The 19,097-nt window shown below is 34.1% G+C and overlaps 2 protein-coding genes across 3 annotated transcripts; one reads left to right on the top strand and one right to left on the bottom strand.

Moving 5' to 3' along the window:
• Positions 1–5,186: 5,186 nt before the first annotated feature.
• On the bottom strand, positions 5,187–6,667 carry LOC108195194 (NAD(P)H-quinone oxidoreductase subunit L, chloroplastic). Its single transcript, XM_017362147.2, has 5 exons — positions 6,385–6,667; positions 6,194–6,283; positions 6,000–6,107; positions 5,805–5,899; positions 5,187–5,530 (listed from the first exon to the last, which is right to left on the bottom strand). The coding sequence occupies exons 1-5, from the start codon at positions 6,502–6,504 to the stop codon at positions 5,377–5,379; spliced, it is 567 nt and encodes a 188-aa protein (XP_017217636.1). The 5' UTR covers positions 6,505–6,667; the 3' UTR covers positions 5,187–5,376.
• Positions 6,668–9,839: 3,172 nt separating this feature from the next.
• Positions 9,840–18,191, top strand: LOC108196206 (phosphoglucomutase, cytoplasmic). 2 transcript variants are annotated; one of them, XM_017363384.2, is made up of 19 exons: positions 9,840–9,988; positions 10,135–10,217; positions 11,030–11,111; positions 11,470–11,525; positions 11,651–11,764; positions 11,874–11,936; positions 14,606–14,725; positions 14,820–14,920; positions 15,022–15,081; positions 15,223–15,322; positions 15,431–15,588; positions 15,661–15,756; positions 16,038–16,101; positions 16,190–16,271; positions 16,386–16,561; positions 16,649–16,725; positions 17,465–17,597; positions 17,706–17,822; positions 17,908–18,191. In XM_017363384.2, exons 2-19 carry the CDS (start codon positions 10,140–10,142, stop codon positions 17,977–17,979), a joined length of 1,749 nt encoding a protein of 582 aa, XP_017218873.1. In that variant the 5' UTR covers positions 9,840–9,988; positions 10,135–10,139; the 3' UTR covers positions 17,980–18,191. The 2 variants fall into 2 exon arrangements, with proteins under 2 accessions (XP_017218873.1, XP_017218874.1); XM_017363385.2 differs by having other exon boundaries at positions 9,849–9,988; positions 10,130–10,217.
• The last annotated feature ends 906 nt before the right edge of the window (positions 18,192–19,097 follow it).

Raw genomic sequence — 19,097 nt, 5'->3', positions numbered from 1 at the left:
GAATTAATGGCAGCAAAAAAAATAGCTTTACCAGGGATGCTTTAATGAGGTTATGGGCAGGTGCAGAAGCAATGGCAGGTGTGGAAAAGGAAACAACAAGATAGTAATAGTAAGAGCAACAGTAGCTTGTAGTGTTAATGCTCTTGTTTCTTTTTGCTGTCTTCTTATATGCTTCTTTCCTATCACTTTCTGTTAAACTTTCTTGTGATTGTATTGGAGATGTATGTGTTCATTGCTTAAATTTCACATTCAGAGTAATACATTAGTATTAATAACAAAATGATCATTGTCTTCAACTCATTCATACCATAGTGAAAAACGAATTTGCTAAAATATACTCCCTCCGTTTCAAATTACATGTCCACTTTCAAAAAATCATATAGTTTAAGAAAAGTGGATTTTGAGAAGAAAGAGGTGTATTAAGTCATTAATTGAACCTAATATGTGGTGCATAGTTGATCTTGGAAATATAAATTTGAAGTATGTGAAGGAGAATTGATTTTGGAAATATAAATTTACATTGAAAGTTTAAATGGACAAAGTATTCTGAAACAGTTTATTTTTTTTCAAAAGTGGACATGTATTTTGAAACGGAGGGAGTAATAATATATGATCCCAGTAAGTCCTCGTCTCGTAAAACCGTGTCATCTCATGACACTGGTTGACTGGGGGCTCACAAAGCTTGAAGGTTGACATCAATAGCTCAAAATTACATATACTTGCACAAGATTGAGCATCCCTAACTTCGACTTTATGGACTGCATGATCTTTACTAGAGACATCCATGCACTGAACACTGACTTGATACAGAAAGGGAAAAATCTGAAAACACTATTTATCCTTTCTATGGGGTCAATCTCAGGAGATCCAAGCTCCTCTCTCTCCTCTCTCATCTGTTAAGTGTCATAAAGTTTCCCAGGCTTAATACCAAAAGAGGCAAAAAGGCAAAGCAGAATAAATTCAAAATTTAGTAAATTTACTGGTAGCAGAGTATGTAAACACGTGTACATTATACTGTTGCATATTAGCCTCTGTGCCCTGTTGTTTTTTCTAAGAATGCATAGCATGTCGTTTTCAAATTCCATTGTCATGTCGACGCATAGTGCTATACCCATTATCATACTACAAATAATGAGCCAGCTTCGGCACAGCAGAAACAAAATACTACAGTGTATGAATTTGTTATTCCTGCAAACTAACCAATAAAAAAACATTTAAAATGTAACACACAATTGAGATCCAGTTGGAAGAGTCGAATGTCGAATGGAGCCTCTCCTCCAATATGGTGTTAAAAATATGTTAAATGTTTCGGTTACAGAAAAAAAAAAAAAAAGAAGAAGAAGAAGAAGATCTATACTCTTAGACAACAAAAAATGTGTAAATATTATCCTCTTGAACTGTAAATCTGTGATTGGTATAAAAGTGAGTGTCTATTCTAAAAAATTCTCGGGATGAGAAAAGATCGAACTCAGGTGCTGACGACACATGATAAGCTCTTAATCACTTGAGTTATCTAATCCTGCTCAGGTGGATAAGTGAATATCAAAACTTATGATATTCAAAAAACATGTAAATCGGACTTCTCATGTAAAAAAACACCACTTCTTGGTCGACAAACAAGCACAAACAAAGCTGCTTCCTCTGGGCATGAATTACTATTTGCTAGGGGGCCTCTTGAATTGATTATGGATTACTCCTAGAAGTCCTCGTCTTTATCAGATTTATTTGACTTAAATGCTTCAATTTTCTCAAGAGGTATGCCTGTCTCAAGGCTTCGACACTGCCATCCCAGCCCCGATGAGCATTAATTGCATCTCCATCTACTTATTTTCAAATTACACTCACTTGTACTTGTTCTGCTTTTTGGGTTTTGTTATATCGGTTTTTCTATGGTGTGCCCATGCCCCCCTGCATTTACATCAAGTCCACCAATTAAAATCCACCAATCTCATCAAATTTGGTGTATAATGTGTGCCCATGGCACACACTAGAAAGACCCTTGTTATATTCGTTGCAAGTAGTTTTGTCATAGTAGCATAATTAGAAGATCTTTCGTTTTTTAATATACATATAAACATTACTTTAGGGTTAATTTTCAGAAGTTGAATATTTTTTATACTTAAATGGGTAGCATTTAGGTAGCTAATACAGAGAGCAGAAGATCTCAAATTTATTCTAAATATAGATAGAATTAAACAAGTCTCAATCTAAAAGTCAACTTATAAAAGCTTTGATGAAATCGGCAGAAAAAGATGCTTTATAATCTAAAAAGTAGAGGAGGGTGGCGCGGTGAAATCCAACGGGTACCTAAAGCTGTACTTGTTTTGATTTGACTTGAAATTCCAGGACTGTAGAGTACTACTGCTGAGTATTAGTACTCACTCCGTCCCCCTCAGCAGTATACGAGGGACGGAGACGCGGCACGGACTTTAATGCTCTTATAAAGTGTAGTTGCGTAATTTATTTTTAATTTTTTTTTTTCTGAATTAAAATTTGGATGTTATATTTTTATTTAGAAAAAGAAAATCTCAAAAATAAGTTACGGAACTATATTTTATAAGAGCATTGAAATGCGTGTTGAGCAGTTGAAAAGAAACGTATACAATTAAATTGAACAGAGGAAGTAGTATATAAAAATACTTGTGTTAATAAGAATGCTTATTATATTTGTGTTTACTATGTCACCTTTCCTTTAACAAAGACCATGTTCTCAAGGTGACAGAACCTCCTTTGGAACGGGTTACAGACTTACAGCATTATCTTCAAAATAATTAAGAATATTGGGAATTGTCTGATAGATTCTTGAAGGGAGGGAGGTGAACTGTTCAAGTTTTTAAGAGTGTTTATATACTGCTCAAGCCAGAAGTGTTTGGTTATTTATATATTATATATTTTGTACTATATCAAGATGGTCTTTCACCCGAAAAATGGATGTTTACTTGTATAACATACGAGCATACTTGGATTAATAAAACCCTAAGAGCATCTCTCTTAGTTGGCTCTTAAATATAATATAAACAATGTGGCTCTTAGTAATTTAGTACAAATTTAAAAGTGTAAACTCCAACAATGCTCTCTAAATCTCTTCTTTATTTCATATTTTATTAATATTGGGCTCCACTATAAAACAAAAAGAGAGGGAAATGTGGAGGTGAATGGAAGTGAAGGAATTTTTTATTGTGCAAAATTAAGTTAAGAGCTATGTGGTGGCTCTTAACTTTGAGGAGAAAGGAGAGAGAAATAAGAGACTCTTGGTGATTTGAGGAGCCACTAAGAGTCTCTTGGAGCAAGTTTTTACTCATCCTTCTCAAATCTCAAGTTAAAAGCTTAATTGAAGAGTCTCTAGGAGGTGCTCTAACAGCAAATGTTTGATTCTCTTATAATCATAAGAACACTAAAACCGTAACGATAAATGTTTGGAGTGGAATATGTTACAATAGTCGTGTGTGAAGGATCAGACAGACATTTTTTTCAAGAAGGGTGATGAGAATGCCACTTGCCAATTACTACTACCTCTTATGTTGTGTTTTGGTTGTGATGAATGAATATAAAAAGAATGAAATGAAAATTACACTATGTTATGGACAAATATCTAAAAATTTCATTTCTTCCTTCATTTCATTTCTTGCCCCTTATGCTGAGTTCACACCCTAATTTAAGGAGTACTCCATTCCTTCCTATACTTCTTCTCGAATCTTATCATAATGATTTTGCATTCACTCAAATTTTTTTTAAACTTATCTCATACCTCTACTATTTTCATATATTTTTAGTCATTCCATTCCATTTCATTCCATTTTCTTCAACCAAACACAACATTATTTCCCTCACTCTTTGGTCGACTTCTGCAAAACTTTAGCTGACTGCTTCCACCCACCCAAGTATTTACTGAATATGCCCAAGCAGAATTGCATAAGTATGCTCATAGCAGAACCTAGAAGAACTGCAATCAGTTTTTAGCAACATTTCCACTACCAACCGGGAATGTCTTCATAAAGAAACTTTAACAAGGCCCCCCTGTGGGTTCAGAGCATTGTTTTAGATGCTGGAATTTATCACAATATCAACCACCCAAATACGGTATTAAATTAAAGTTAATAATGAATGTCATATACTCATGCTCATGAATCATGATCAATCATCCCCACTTGATGCTTTCATGGCTTCTACTTGATGGGTGGTTCATGGTTGGCTTTATACAGAATGAATTGAAGGAGGCCTCTTTCAAAATGTTTTTGAAATACAACAACGGTTTGTCTAGTGTGTGCCCATGGGCACATGCTAAGCGCGGAATTTGATATGTTTGGGAGATTTTGATTAGTGTGATTGGTGTATTTGCAGGAAGGTCCACCATTATTGAGATATGAGAGCCAATCAAAATCTCCCAAACATATCAAATTCGACGCTTAGCATGTGATCATGGGCACGCACTAGAAAAACCGATACAATAAAGGCAGATCAATTGTCCTTGGGAATGGCATGCAGTACTACATATTGAGTTCATGACAGAGTAACAAAGACCATATATACAGCACAAACCATATGGTCCAAAATCAAACGAAACTTGCCTGGTCCAGTGGATCTAGTCGGAAGGCTCAATTAAATTAGGCCCATGAGCTTTTCGATCTCAGGAAAGGAATTTTTTATGTATCATTGGAAAACACTTGGATTTAATAAATCTAGTTGGGCTCTAGATATGATCTCAAACTCACAAATCAGCCCATGAGGCCATGACTAGTAAAAGCCTAAAAGGGAAAGAAAAATAAAATACTTAACTGTGCTTTAGAGTGAAAGTATTGCTATATCCTCAAAAAATTTTAGTCCAACCAAAACTACAATATCTTCTTTGGAAGAGGAGAGGTTTAAATTGAGAATCCGGGTCCAGACAAGATTTTTTTGCAGCAATTTATCGGCTGTTTTTTTATAGCAGAAATAGATTTTTTCTTCGCCTAATTTTTTATCGCGTATAGATTGTTGACACAATCACTTGACATGCACCATCTCTCTTAATCTTTATCTTGGGGGAAGCATATACAAAGAGCAAGAGTATGTTTGGCAATGTTGTTAAAAGCTGCACTGCTGTTTGGAACATCTCAGTAAATGTTAGAGAAATGCTGAGGATTAGGCTTCTGGTTACTACTGTATAGCTGGTTTTGCCTCTCAATTCTGTGCCAAACAAAACTATGTAGCCCAACATTGGATTCAATTTCATAGTAATATTTTGTACAAAACCATTATACATCTTAATTAACTCTAATGTTGGATAGCGTATATTCATCGATACTAAAAGGGCACAGAGCCTCGCAAGTTGAACGATACAATTTTTTGTTAATATACCTATACAGACTTGGAAGTTGGAACTGACACGAACATTTCTTAATAATTATCATAATCTTCAAGTGTTGCCCAGGGATACTTGAGGTAATCATTCTTAATTTTGGAAGGATCTTTAGGTGTTGACCAGGGATACTTCATGTCTGGATCTCTTGGAAACTTTCTGAAGTTCAGAAACGGTGCCCATAGCAGTAATCTACACATTTGAGTTATATCATTTGATCAGAACACAGGATCAGAACTTGGGGGACCGTGATAAGTAAATTCAAATTTATAAGTGATTAAACTGTTTGGGAAATAAGTAGAAGTGTTGAAATAAAAACTAGCATTCCCAACTTCTTGTAAGTGCTTCTGGCTTTTTACACAAATAGATCAAGAAAAGTAGAACCCGGCTTCTTAGAAAAAAAGCCAGAAGTCTTGTTGCCCAAACAGGCACAGTATGTGTATAAGTAAATTGTAAAAGGCCTCACCCTGGAAAGAACAGGAAGACAAACATGAACTGCAGATACATCTCGTAAACATTCCTCCTGTACCATCTTATCCTAAGCCAATTCATGATGATAGGCTGCAAATATTTAACCAATATTTTGTAAAATTATTACACTTTCGAAGTTGCCTTGCTGTCGAAGAACAAAATTTATAGAGGAAAACTCAGAATCACTGACCGGGGCAACAAGAAAATAGAAGAAGGCTGAAATGCCTAATGCAATCAAAACCGATATAAGATCATCGTCCTCATTTACACCAGTTACAGCAAGAGCTGGCTGAGCAACCTGATCGATAAATTTTAATAAAAATTAATCCAAACAGCTTAAACTACAGGCTTAACTACACAATTTAGTAATAAGCACTTCCTTACGGTGGCCAAAAGTGTTGCAGCCTGTATGCTCAGATTGGTTTTATTTGCGGAGAAGTATGCAATCGCCTTATCGCCCAAGCTCGAAATTTTCTGCCATTTGTCAGCAAAAAATGAATGCAAAGAACAGATGTAGCTATCGGAAATTTACCTATAAGCTATAGTAAACCTTAACAATAAAGTTTATCTTATACCTTGTGTAGCTTTGAATTGCTGGACTGTTTTTGTTGAGACGAAATAGATAGACATCTGCATTGAGGTGCAGAAAGAGAAGGCAAGGCCTTTGGGATATGAAAGCTCAGTGAGCAGCTCATTTTTAGAGCTCTGCTTCTGGTTTTCTTATCTGTTTTTAATCAATTTTCATGGTACAGATGCATTACAGAGATGCATATGGAAATGCTGATAATGCTGGAAATGAAAAGCTATAGGCCACACGAATTCATGTCTTCTTTTGGCTTGGAGCTATCTGCTCTTGGTGAGAAACTAAATATAAAACATACATTATATAGCAAATTTTGTATATATATATTTTAGAAAAATATTTGATGCACAAAATTGGATATGAATCTTTTTACAAAATGATTTGGGTTGAGTTTTGATTAAATATCATTAATAATACTTCCAATTGAACCATTCTACCTCAATTACCATGTTATTTTATGCCAAGTGTCAATTATAGCATTATTACATATTATTTTATATGTTTGATTTTAAACATTTAAACTAGATTCTACTTTAACAGGATACAAAAAAAATTGATTAAAGTTGTATCCAGAATAAATCAAATATTAACTTTTTAAATCATATTCAAATGTTAGATCGTCTCTGACATTTTTATTAAAATAATTAATTAGAATAATATAAAGTTTATAATATGTTGTTGATTATTTTTTAAAATAGTATAGTACCAAGATTTGTAAATAAAATATTTTATTGTGTTTTTTGAAAAATATTCAAGTTGTAAATTTTTCTTAAGTTTTTTTAGAAAAGATATATTTTTAAGATTATTGATTTTAATAGATATTTTCAAAAATATAGTTTGCAACCGTTTCAATAATATTTACAATTCATCAGCCAAAATCAAACATAAATGTAACTTTGAATATTAATGTGATTTTCAATTATTTCAACCATATTTAACTATAAATGTAATTTTAGAAGTGAAATCATATATGATTACATACAATATTACATAAAAAGTTGATGCGGCATTCAAAGCTGACTATCGTGGAGTGCAAACAGCCCAATTGAACAGGAACTCCAAATTTTCTAGGGCCCCCAAATATTTCTGGCCCATTCATAGATATACAATATACGAGCAAAAACTAGAAGCAGGGCTCATATCAAAACTACCCATCTTTGAAATTTACATCTTCTTTATGAAAATACATCATCTTTGTATTTTTTTAATTAATATTATCAAGTTGTTTTCGTATATAAAATTTATTATCATTATAAAAAAAGAAAATTAAAAATTTGATATTATAATATCGATCCAATTTTTTTATATAGCACATGGCCCTTTAAATGTTTAAGACGAGCCTGAACAGAAGACAACACTTTTTCGATTGGGATGGTAATTCGTGATCATGGAGGAGCGTTCGTCGAGGGACGGAGCATGACTCTTCCAAGGCCATCCTCAGTTTTTGAGCGGAGTGTATCGGAGCACGGGAGGCACTGTCGTGGTTGTAGAGCTATCGGGACTGGCAGGTTGTGGCGGAAACAGATTCTTTGCTCACAATAAATGCTTTATGTACTGGACACAGCAATATGTTAGAGGTACGCCATGTTTTAGATCAATGCAGGATATTGTTACATGGTCTACCGGGTGTTTGTGTTAGACATATATATAAGGAAACAAGCAAATAAGGTGGTTTAGAGCCTAGCTAGAATCCCATGCTTGTTAAACTGTTTCATCATTTTTTCATCTCCTCTGCTCATGTGGTGGAGACTGTCCTTAGGGATTTATGTTAATGAATGTTATTTCTTTGTTTTTTTTTTAAAAAAGTTGTGTTTGTGCGCCTTTAATTGCAAAGATTATATCTCTCCCCAACAGCCTTAAATGCTTATACCGAATTGATTACCTTCAATTAAGCGGTTTATTTGATTTGATTACCCCACAAATCGAACATCCTAATCTCCCCGGTCTTCTTCTCTCGCTCCCAGATCACATCTTCTTTCGATTTAGGTTATGTTTCAGAAATGAAAATCAATAGAATGAGCTAAGTACAAATTTTTTCTATCTACTTAGTCTAGAGAAGCATGTTCAAATTCAAACTGGGTATTGTTCATGTAATTGCAATATTCTATTAATTAATGATTCAGCTTAAGTTACCTTTTTAATTTTTTTTAACTATACTGATATATGTTAGTTAAGTTTTCAGCATGATTAGATTGTGAATTTGTTGTTATTATGCATAAAAACAAATTCGGGAGATTGTTAGGATTTATGGGTGATAGATAGCAGACAACCTAACTTGATATAATTTACTTTATTTATTCAAATTAAAACATACTATTATAGCCAGAGTATGTCTAAGTAGTTTCAATAATAACTGTCATGTAATAAATGTACACTTGGAAGAAGTTCATTCAATTGTTTAAGTCTCCGGATGTACAAGGGCATGACAACAAGAATAAAGAGAAATTACTATCAATTGAAGCTACAAAAGACAACTAGTTGCAGGTCATGACAAATTGTTTATATCTGACAGCAACATTGGAGGAAGCTTTGAAGACAACAAGTTCATTTAGCATGACAACAATGTTTGGATTTCCTGACAGCAATATCAACAGGGAATAGAAAAACATCTCTCTTCCTATTGTGCAAGTAGAGAGTAACAATTTTGTAACTCTTGAGAGAACTAAAACTCAAAAAACACTTTCTTGAGTTTGTAGCAACACAACGAAATAAACAAAATATTTATTTCGTGAATTAATCCTTTTGTGTTCCAAGATTCTCTAAAAGCATTTTCAAATTTCAATCGACTATGATGTGTAACTAAAATAATCTAAAATTTGTAAGATGTTGTATCTATTAAAAGTTCATTATATTATATTTTTAGAATAATTATTACTCCTCTGTCCCTCAGGGAAGTATACGTTTGGAATGGACACGGAGACTAAGAAAAATATATAAAGTAGTGTAAAGTAATGAGAAAGAGAAAGAAAAGTAGGTAAAGTGGTGGGACCCATGCATATTTAATTGATAGATTTGGAAAAGTAGATGGAAGTAGTGGGTAAGTGGTATTTTTATATTATAAAAGTTTACTATTTTGGGAAAATTTTGAAATGTATAGAATTGAATGTGACATCCCGAAAAGAAAAGTGTATAGAATTCAAACGGACGAGAGAGTATTGTTCAAGCTTGTTGATAAAATATATTATTCTAAATAAATGATGTATTATTATGATGCTCAAGATGTGTATTGAATTTTAGAGGATTTCCAGTGATGAATGTTTACAATTTTTTTTAATTCGTAAAATTTTATTCAAATTTAAATTTACCATTTTTATCTGACCGGAAACGGGTGTCCTTTACTGTCAAATACCGCGATGCCCCCCATTTCTATGTGCGGTTCGAGAACGCCCAGAATAATCCTCCCATCTCATCTTCACTTAATAAATAACAAAATAAAATAAAAAGTAGAGATGGAATAAACCAAAATTATATTCTCAAAATCAAATCTGAGTCTGTGAGTCACCACTATATATACATCTGTGCTATCACAAACTAACACCTCTTCTCTCCCGAATATCACACTCGTCTCTCTCTCCTTTGCCATTCCTTCCTTTCAGGTACTCTCTCTCTCTCTCTCTCTCTCTCTCTCTCTCTCTCTCTCGCTGTATATATAAATCTGTTTATTATAACACTTGCATTTGCATCTCTCCTTGGCTGCGCAATTGATTCATACCATCTCATAATTTGATTTCATTTAGAGCAGAAGCTATGGTGTTCAAGGTAACGCGTGTCGAATCTGCGCCAATCGAAGGCCAAAAACCAGGCACTTCTGGTCTCAGGAAGAAGGTACACACACATATATTAATTTTCACTTGTTTTTATTTTTATGATTAATATTTGAAATTTTGTTGTAATTTTGCTGATCTATGTTAGTGATTGTGATTTGCATTGGGATCTGTACTGTTGCATTCATATTATAGACATTCATGTATGATTTTGTAATTATGTACGGAAATTGTCGGTGTTTGGCAGATCTGATTAGTGGTTGAAGCAGTTCATGTAGATCAGCTGTATGTGTATCAATTTGTGTGATTACATGATTTTAGTCGGTTAGTTATTAAACTGTAGTGTTTTTATATCGTATCAAATTAGTGATGTGGTTTTTGTGTGTATGCATGAGCTTTTACCGATTTCTTATTTATGTACTTGTGTTGGATTGAGTTGTTGATTGAGAAGTTGGTTGTAAAGCAGAGGATGTAAGTTATGGTTGATTTGGAGCTGTTCGCTTGTTGTGCTTTTGGATTTATATCAATACAATTGGGTGATCGTTTCTAGTGCGTTGGTGTAACGCTTTCGAGTTTAAGTGCAATGTATCTTTGATGAAAATGGAAATGGATTTCAATACCAAAATGCAGTAGAGTTTCAGTCCCATTCTCATTAAAGGGAGCTTGAATTTCCATGATTCAACGGCACCTAAATGGTTCCTTAAACTACACAAGCTACTGCGCCACTTAAAATCTCTACCATTAAGAAGCATTTATTTTCTTACATTTCTTAATGGCAGGATATTCAGGTTTATGTGCTTGCTGATTCAGATTTTGTGATTATTTCTATATTGATATATGTTGACATATATATTTGGCTGATCAATTTTTCAGGTGAAAGTATTCACACAACCTCATTACTTGCATAATTTTGTTCAGTCTACCTTCAATGCCCTGTCAGCAGAGAAAGTCAAAGGTAGAAGATTCAACTTCATATTAAATGTGTTTTGTTGCATTCCTCCCTAGCATGAGGAGTTAAAATAAAGTCAATTCAGATTTGACCTATGGTAAATCAGTATCGTACTATTGATGTCTGCCATGCAGGATTCATTATAAAGTTGGTAGACATTTTGTGGAACGAAATGCTTGTTCGACTTGTCTTTCATCCTTAAAAGTTGTGACCTTTATGTATTACTATTTTTAACTTTTATCTACTGTACTATACATTCTGAGGACAATGGCCGTTCTTGCTTAAATATTCATGAAAAGCAGAAAAGGTGTGTAGACATTCTTGCATGTTTAGTCATTCAGTTTTCAAATGTCTTGCTTGATAGGTGCTACACTTGTTGTTTCTGGTGATGGCCGCTACTACTCAAAAGATGCTATCCAGGTACTTTATCTTTCAAGCCCAAATATAATAATTTTAAAATATATATTGGTATTAATATGTTTTTACATATTTGGTCTGATTCTTATGGGACAACTTTGCACAATTACTGCCTTCAAAAATGGCAGATAATAATCAAAATGGCAGCTGCAAATGGAGTAAGACGTGTCTGGGTTGGTCAAAATGGACTGCTATCCACTCCTGCCGTATCAGCTGTAATACGAGAAAGGGTTGGGGCTGATGTAAGTTAGCTTGCTTCAGTTGTTTATATTCACTCTTTCTTTAGTGTTGTTCCTTCTCGGAAAATTTCAGATATAGATATATTCAGATTTACATTTTGTGTTAAAACAGGGATCCAAGGCATCAGGATCATTCATATTAACTGCAAGCCACAACCCAGGTGGTCCGAATGAGGTATGTTCTATCATATTTGCACTTTTTAATTTAGGGTAACAAAAACCAAGAACATATTCAACCTTCTAATGAATGAATATTAAGAAGCTCAAATATCTTTTTTATTGTTGTCATTGTTATCAAGTCGACGACTAGTGTGTTTCGGGAAAAGTCAATCAGCAATTTATCAATTCTGGTACCCATGGATTTTTTGGTACTGGGCCCAACCTGAATTTGAAGAGATAGGGGTTTTAGTTAAGAACTTGAATGGTTTTTGCTATGGAAAAAAAAGATTGGGCTTGGGTGGGGGGCCACAAGATAAGAACCTTCACCTCCAGGCTCAGTTAGTGTATAGCCTCTTCTCTGTGTGTTTTTTCGCGTTGTATATCTCATTGTCGTGCGTACAAACGTGTGTTACCCATGTGTGCATATATATATATGGTTTTAATCTAATAGAAACCAAGTTAATAATAAAACTAGAAACCAACAAATCCATCAGGACCATCACATATGCATACATCCCGTATACATCATGGAATATCCAATACATACACCCGGTATACATAAGAAGCATTTGGTTAATACCTATATAGATATAAATGAAGAAATCATCTTTTGTTTTTCCATTTCTTGTTTTCTTATTTAATTTCATTATTGTTTGAAATATATATAAAAAAATTTATATAGCTTTTAAGTTTTAAATTGATTTTATCAGTTTTAGCTTTTTAAGTTTAAGTGTGACTATTATACAATAATAATTTACACATTAAGAGCTCGTTTGGCCGAGCTTATGACTTATGACTTAACGTGGCTTATGACTTAATGTGACTTATCTGATAAGCTGACAGCTTAAAATGTCTGTTTGGGTAATTTTGACTTATAAATGACTTATGAGTTATTAAAAATATAATAATAAAAATATAAGTGATTTATGAGTAACTTATGACTTATGGGTAATTTTTATCAAAGAAGAAGTTTAAAAAAATTAAGTCATTGAAAAAAGTACCTCAAACTAACTTCTGGCTTTAAGTCAGCTTATGGCTTATTTCTGACTTTAAGCCGGCTTCTGACTTATTACACAAACAGACATTTTTCAGCTTAAAGCTGGAAACAACTTTAAGTCCCAGCTTTAAGCTGGGACAAACACGCTCTAAGACTCAACAATATCAGTGATTCTTTGCATCCCTACTCATTTTACTATAGACTGCTACTTCAGCGGTTTCCTGACAGATGAGCGCAACAGTTTATAATAATATGCAATTACTGTAATATAAACACGCAGCAATGCAATGAAATTATGAGTGCAGAACACCAGAACTTTTCTTCTGGTTCGACTTCTGTGTCTATGGCCTACATCCATGTCCTTACACCAACGTGGGTCATAGAAATGTTCTTATTAGAACCTTTTAGTAAGCCGAATACAATATGAAGCAACCCTTAACTGAACACTCTCGGTCCTGATGAAACACCTATGATTCTTTAGGCGAACAACCTCTTTTGTTTTATGAGTAATCTACCACTGAACTTCAATGCAGTTGAGATTTTTTCAAGTCATTGACTACGATGAACCAGAATAAATTACAAGTATAAAAATCTGTATGTTCCAACTCAACTATGACACCCTGTACATTACAAATCAACTATAACACCCTGTACATTACAAATCAACTATAACAAGAATAAATGCGCGTGTGTATAATCTGGATATGTTAGTGTTATGAAAATTGTATGATATCAAGGGAGCTCAGAGTTGTAAAGATATTCTCATTAATGAGAACAGAAAGCATACTATACTATACTATACTATACTACATAGCAACATTCAAAAATGAATTTAACGTTAATATTGTTTTAATCCCTATAACGTGCAATTTAAACAATATGTGAACTTTGTGTTAGTTTATGTACGATATCTGTTTAAACATTTAAATTAAAAAGAGTCCGTGATATAACAGATGTGTAAAAAACAGAATCTGATATTTTTCAACGCCATGTAAATAGCTTATATAGACCGAGTTTGAAAAACAGTTTAGCTATGACATTATGTGAGTGAAAATAGGAGTTACCAAATAGTTTCATTATCGAGATTATGTATATATAACATATACATAATATACTCTCATATAGATTCTTGACTCATTGAAATGTCTTCTAGTTTGAGTACAAGTCTTTCACAAAACTGCTTAAAAGACCTGTTCCTTTGTCTTCGCTTGTTGTCCCATTCTGTCTTGTCCTAACTGTAGCTCGTAATAGCCAAGGTAATTGGTTGTTTAGTCTGCATCCAAAATCCAAGAGGTTTACATCACAACTTTTAAATTAAATTTCTTTTCTTGGGTTGCCATACTAAAACAACTAAAGCAATAGCTATAGCTATATACGCTTTATCTGTGAGTTGCTCGAATAAAAGAACTTGTATAGTTTTAAATCTTAGTCATTTGATTTAGAAGAAACCACCTACCAGTATGAATACATTTGACATGCCCTTGCAGACAGATTTGATGAGGCCAATTTTGCCAAAAAAATTATAATTAATGAGATGGTTGTTTATACTTACAAGTAAACTGATAAAGCAATTACATAATCATTTTAGAAGTAATGACAAGTGACAGCACATTGTATACTTTTTCATTTTTCATATGCCAGACACCAGAACTGGATTCCTAAACCCATTCATATACTTACTTCTACAGGACTTTGGAATTAAATACAACATGGAAAATGGTGGACCTGCGCCTGAAGGAATCACAGACAAAATATATGAAAATACAAAAACGATAAAGGAGTACTTGATCGCTGAAGGCCTTCCAGATGTATCACCTTCGTAATTTGTGTCTGTTTGTTCTTAGATTTCTGTATTTGCATACATGATACATGAATAACTTACAGTGATTATGTCTACTCTAGGTGGATATCTCTGTAACTGGTATAACAAACTTTGAGGGTCCTGATGGTCAGTTTGATGTGGATGTATTTGACTCAGCTAGTGATTATGTGAAATTGATGAAGTATGTTATTTGGTCTCTTCCCTGCTTTTGCTATAAATGTACGTGTTATAGTCTTCAGGAATATATATCCCTAACAAAATTGCGTTGTTACTAATATTCAGGTCAATATTTGATTTCCAGTCTATCCAGAAGTTGATTGCGTCTCCCCAATTCTCATTTTGGTAGGTGGCCAGCAACTTGGTTGTAAATAATGTGGAGAATGCACAATTTCTTTATGTTTCTTCTACCTTGGGCAGTTGGTTATGTATTGGGTCCTAAATTAATTGAAGTTTTTTAATTATTATCTATTACTCATTCTTTAGTTATGATGCACTGCATGGAGTTGCTGGTGCTTATGCTAAGCGTATATTTGTCGAAGAACTGGGTGCACAGGAAAGCTCATTGTTGAACTGCGTGCCAAAGGTTGTTTCTATGTTTATATATTATGCAGTTTTTTATATGATTTAGAATTCAGTTTGGCACCTAGAGTTATAGTTTGTCCTCTTACTTGTATTTGAATTGTGCGAATAGGAGGACTTTGGCGGAGGACACCCAGATCCCAATCTTACCTATGCAAAGGAGTTGGTAGCACGTATGGGATTGGGTAAATCACAGGCTGAACAGGAGCCCCCAGAATTCGGTGCCGCCGCTGATGGTGATGCAGATCGTAACATGGTCCTTGGTAAAAGGTAGCATATCACTGCACATTTGTTTACAACTCATGATGTGTTCGATTCTCAATTCTACTTGTGTAATGTCAGGTTTTTCGTGACACCATCTGACTCCGTTGCTATTATTGCTGCAAATGCAGTCCAATCCATACCTTACTTCTCAGCTGGTCTTAAAGGCGTTGCCAGGTTTTGAGCACTTCCGTTTTGCTACTTCTGTTTTCGAAATTGTATTTATCTTCTTGCGTATACCTTGTGGTTCACTATTCATTGACAGTCACTGTACATTTTATATAAATTTATAATGTTTCTAAACACTATGTACTTGTTACAATGTTACTGAAATTTAAATTGATCTAGAACACTTTTTTTCTTAACTAGGACTAATTAATTAATCTTAAGAGTATTTTGTCTATCACTTAAATTTAAATTTGCAATCCTGAATGTCAGATATCATTATTGTTTGGCAGGAGTATGCCTACGTCAGCTGCTCTTGATGTTGTAGCCAAAAATTTGAACTTGAAGTTTTTTGAGGTGCATACTGAACAAATGTTAAATTTTGTTTATAGTCGAACTATTTCTTCTTTGCCACTATTAATGATACCACTCCTACTCATGTAAGGTGCCCACTGGATGGAAGTTTTTTGGCAACTTGATGGATGCTGGCATGTGTTCAGTTTGTGGTGAAGAAAGTTTTGGAACTGGTAAGCATCTGTATTCTGTTATTTACTGTAAAACACAAGATAGTTCAATACATTATCTTCATGAAAGTCGCCGTGTGCTGTTCAAGTTAAACATATCTGTTCTACATTTGATAGGCTCGGATCATATACGTGAGAAAGACGGCATATGGGCTGTTCTGGCGTGGTTATCTATCATCGCTTACAAGAATAAAGAGAATCTTGGCGGGGGAAAACTTGTGACTGTTGAAGACATTGTGCGCCAGCATTGGGCAACCTATGGACGACACTATTATACACGATATGATTATGAGGTTTATATAATATTTGGTCAAGCAAAAACATATATGTAACTGCATAGTTGATTAAGTTTGTGATTCTAAATACTTGGCCATTTTAAGAATGTTGATGCAGGTGCAGCAAAGGAATTAATGGCGTACTTGGTCAAACTGCAATCTTCTCTCGGCGATGTTAACAAGTACTTCTTTTTTTTGAAATTTACATATTTATTATATCTAGAAATTGATATTATTATTTGTTTTTATGAAGTATGGTTTGCTTTTGTGTTGTATATCTCTGATAAAATATGTGTAGGGGAGTTTCATGTCTCTGGCATTCTGAATTTTTTTTAGTTCGTATGAATAACTCAAATGTTGACTCATAGTCTTTGCCTTCACAGTTTCAGAAATTTCAGCATTTTTTTAATAAGCCAGTAATTGAGATCTTCATATTATCCTCTGCTTTAAATTTCTTTACGGCATCCTGATATGCTTTTCTATTGCTCTCCACTGATTGAATGCCGTGTCTCTCTTTGAGAGTACCTAAAAGATTATAACATGTGAACTTCCTGTTCAAACCCATAAGACTATAGATAAAGGATGAAGTGTGCAGCTCAAAGGCCAGAGAACCTTTTGTAAGTGGTCAACACTCTTCCCAACTATGGTAAAGGAACAAAGAAAACAGTTGCGTGGAAACAATCATTTTAGTGTCTCCACTCAAGGATTGGTTTTAACTTGGGCCTTGTACACTTAATATTCTTGAAAATATTCACCAATATTCCTTATAGATGTAGTAGTGTTGTTACTGTGCTTAAATAAGATTAAGTAGTGATAAAGAGATTACGAAATTATAAAATATTCATGATAACAGGAAATGCCTTTAATTTTTCAAGGCAATACGATCAATTGACTTGATTTTAATTTATTGTCTGTGAATAGAATCGTTAAAGAAATACGGTCCGATGTGTCAAATGTTGCCAATGCTGATGAATTCGAATACAAAGATCCTGTGGATGGTTCTATCTCTAAGCATCAGGGTATTAGATATCTGTTTGAAGATGGATCACGTTTGGTATAGTTCCCTTCAATCTTTCATCACTCAGATAACCCTTGCTTTTATGTTTGTCTAGTTTGTTAAAAATTGTTTAAATAATATAAATATGTAAAATTGCATTTGCAGGTTTTCCGTCTATCTGGAACTGGTTCTGAGGGTGCTACTATTCGTCTTTATATTGAGCAATATGAACAAGATTCATCTAAGATTGGAAGGGATTCTTCAGAAGCACTCGCTCCTCTGGTTAGTAACTTAAGCCTTCCCCATATTAACCTTAAGCAAAGACTCCTGTAGTTTCTTTGTGTATAACCTTCCCTATAAATTACAGGTTGATGTTGCTCTTAAATTGTCAAAGATGCAAGAATTTACTGGACGATCCGCCCCAACTGTCATTACATAAATACATACTGTTGCTGGTAACCAATGTTGAATGTCATCTGATATAGAATAAACAAAGCATTGACCTTGCACCCTGGTTATGTAACGTGATTCATATATTCTCCTCCTTTGATGTCATCAGGTCACCATCTGATAACACATTTATCTGAAATTTTGTTATTTAGAATAATCTGATCATGAATGGAATATCGGCCGTGTAATTTTCTTGATACAGATCTTTCTTTCACAATATTCCCAAATAAAATTAAATTGTAGACTTTAGTAACTAGAAGCTAGACTGCCCCAGATGGGGCAAGTTCCCCCTGCAAAATGGGGAATGGGGAGTGCAAATAAATTCCTGCAGCGTAACGGGGTTGGTTTGGGGAAAAAAGAATGTAGGGGGGGATTGGGTGGCTTAATTGAGAAACCTTAGAAGCAGTGTTGTTCAAGGGTCTTCCATTACTTTGTCTGAGAAGCTTCAGATTTTTCAATCAAATGAGTGATTCAAAAACCAACATCTGGGTCGAAGAAAAGTAATACTTAACCTCAACTATTCATACAGGTTACTAACATGTGATCGTATACAACCCTAATTATAAGAGTTTTGAGAGGATCACAAATTGTTAGCTGGATAACCCAGTTGACTACTGTTATGCTAATTACAGTATTATTAATATTTTTGATGTTTGAGCTCTGTCAGCCCGACTCTTCATATTGCCTTCAATACCCATGGTGACTCAGACATGGATATGGACATGCAAACACTTTTTTTAGGCAATATGATTTTAAACATGTATGTGTTTTGAAAATATTGTCGAGTCTGACACTTGGACACGTGTCCATGTTGGACACTTTTTGTCTGAGTCCCCAGTAAGAAAGTGTTTGAGTCTTGAGAGTTGTCCACACAAGGTAATAATATGTGTTCCTTGTATTTATTAAAACATTTAATTATTGTATAGTTCTAGCAATCTATAGAAATACCAGTGTATCCGTGTTTTATTTTTAATTGTTTTTTTGTCACTGTTGTCATTGTTTGATAAACCAAATCAAACCTATCTACTTTATCCTCATTTTAGAGCAGCACTGTTGATAAGACCTAGAATGATATCACTGTTTGATCATCGAACTTAGTACAATGCG

Source organism: Daucus carota, chromosome 7 (genome assembly GCF_001625215.2).
Source record: "Daucus carota subsp. sativus chromosome 7, DH1 v3.0, whole genome shotgun sequence".
NCBI lineage: Eukaryota > Viridiplantae > Streptophyta > Magnoliopsida > Apiales > Apiaceae > Daucus > Daucus carota.
This window is presented reverse-complemented; position numbering and strand designations above follow the sequence as displayed.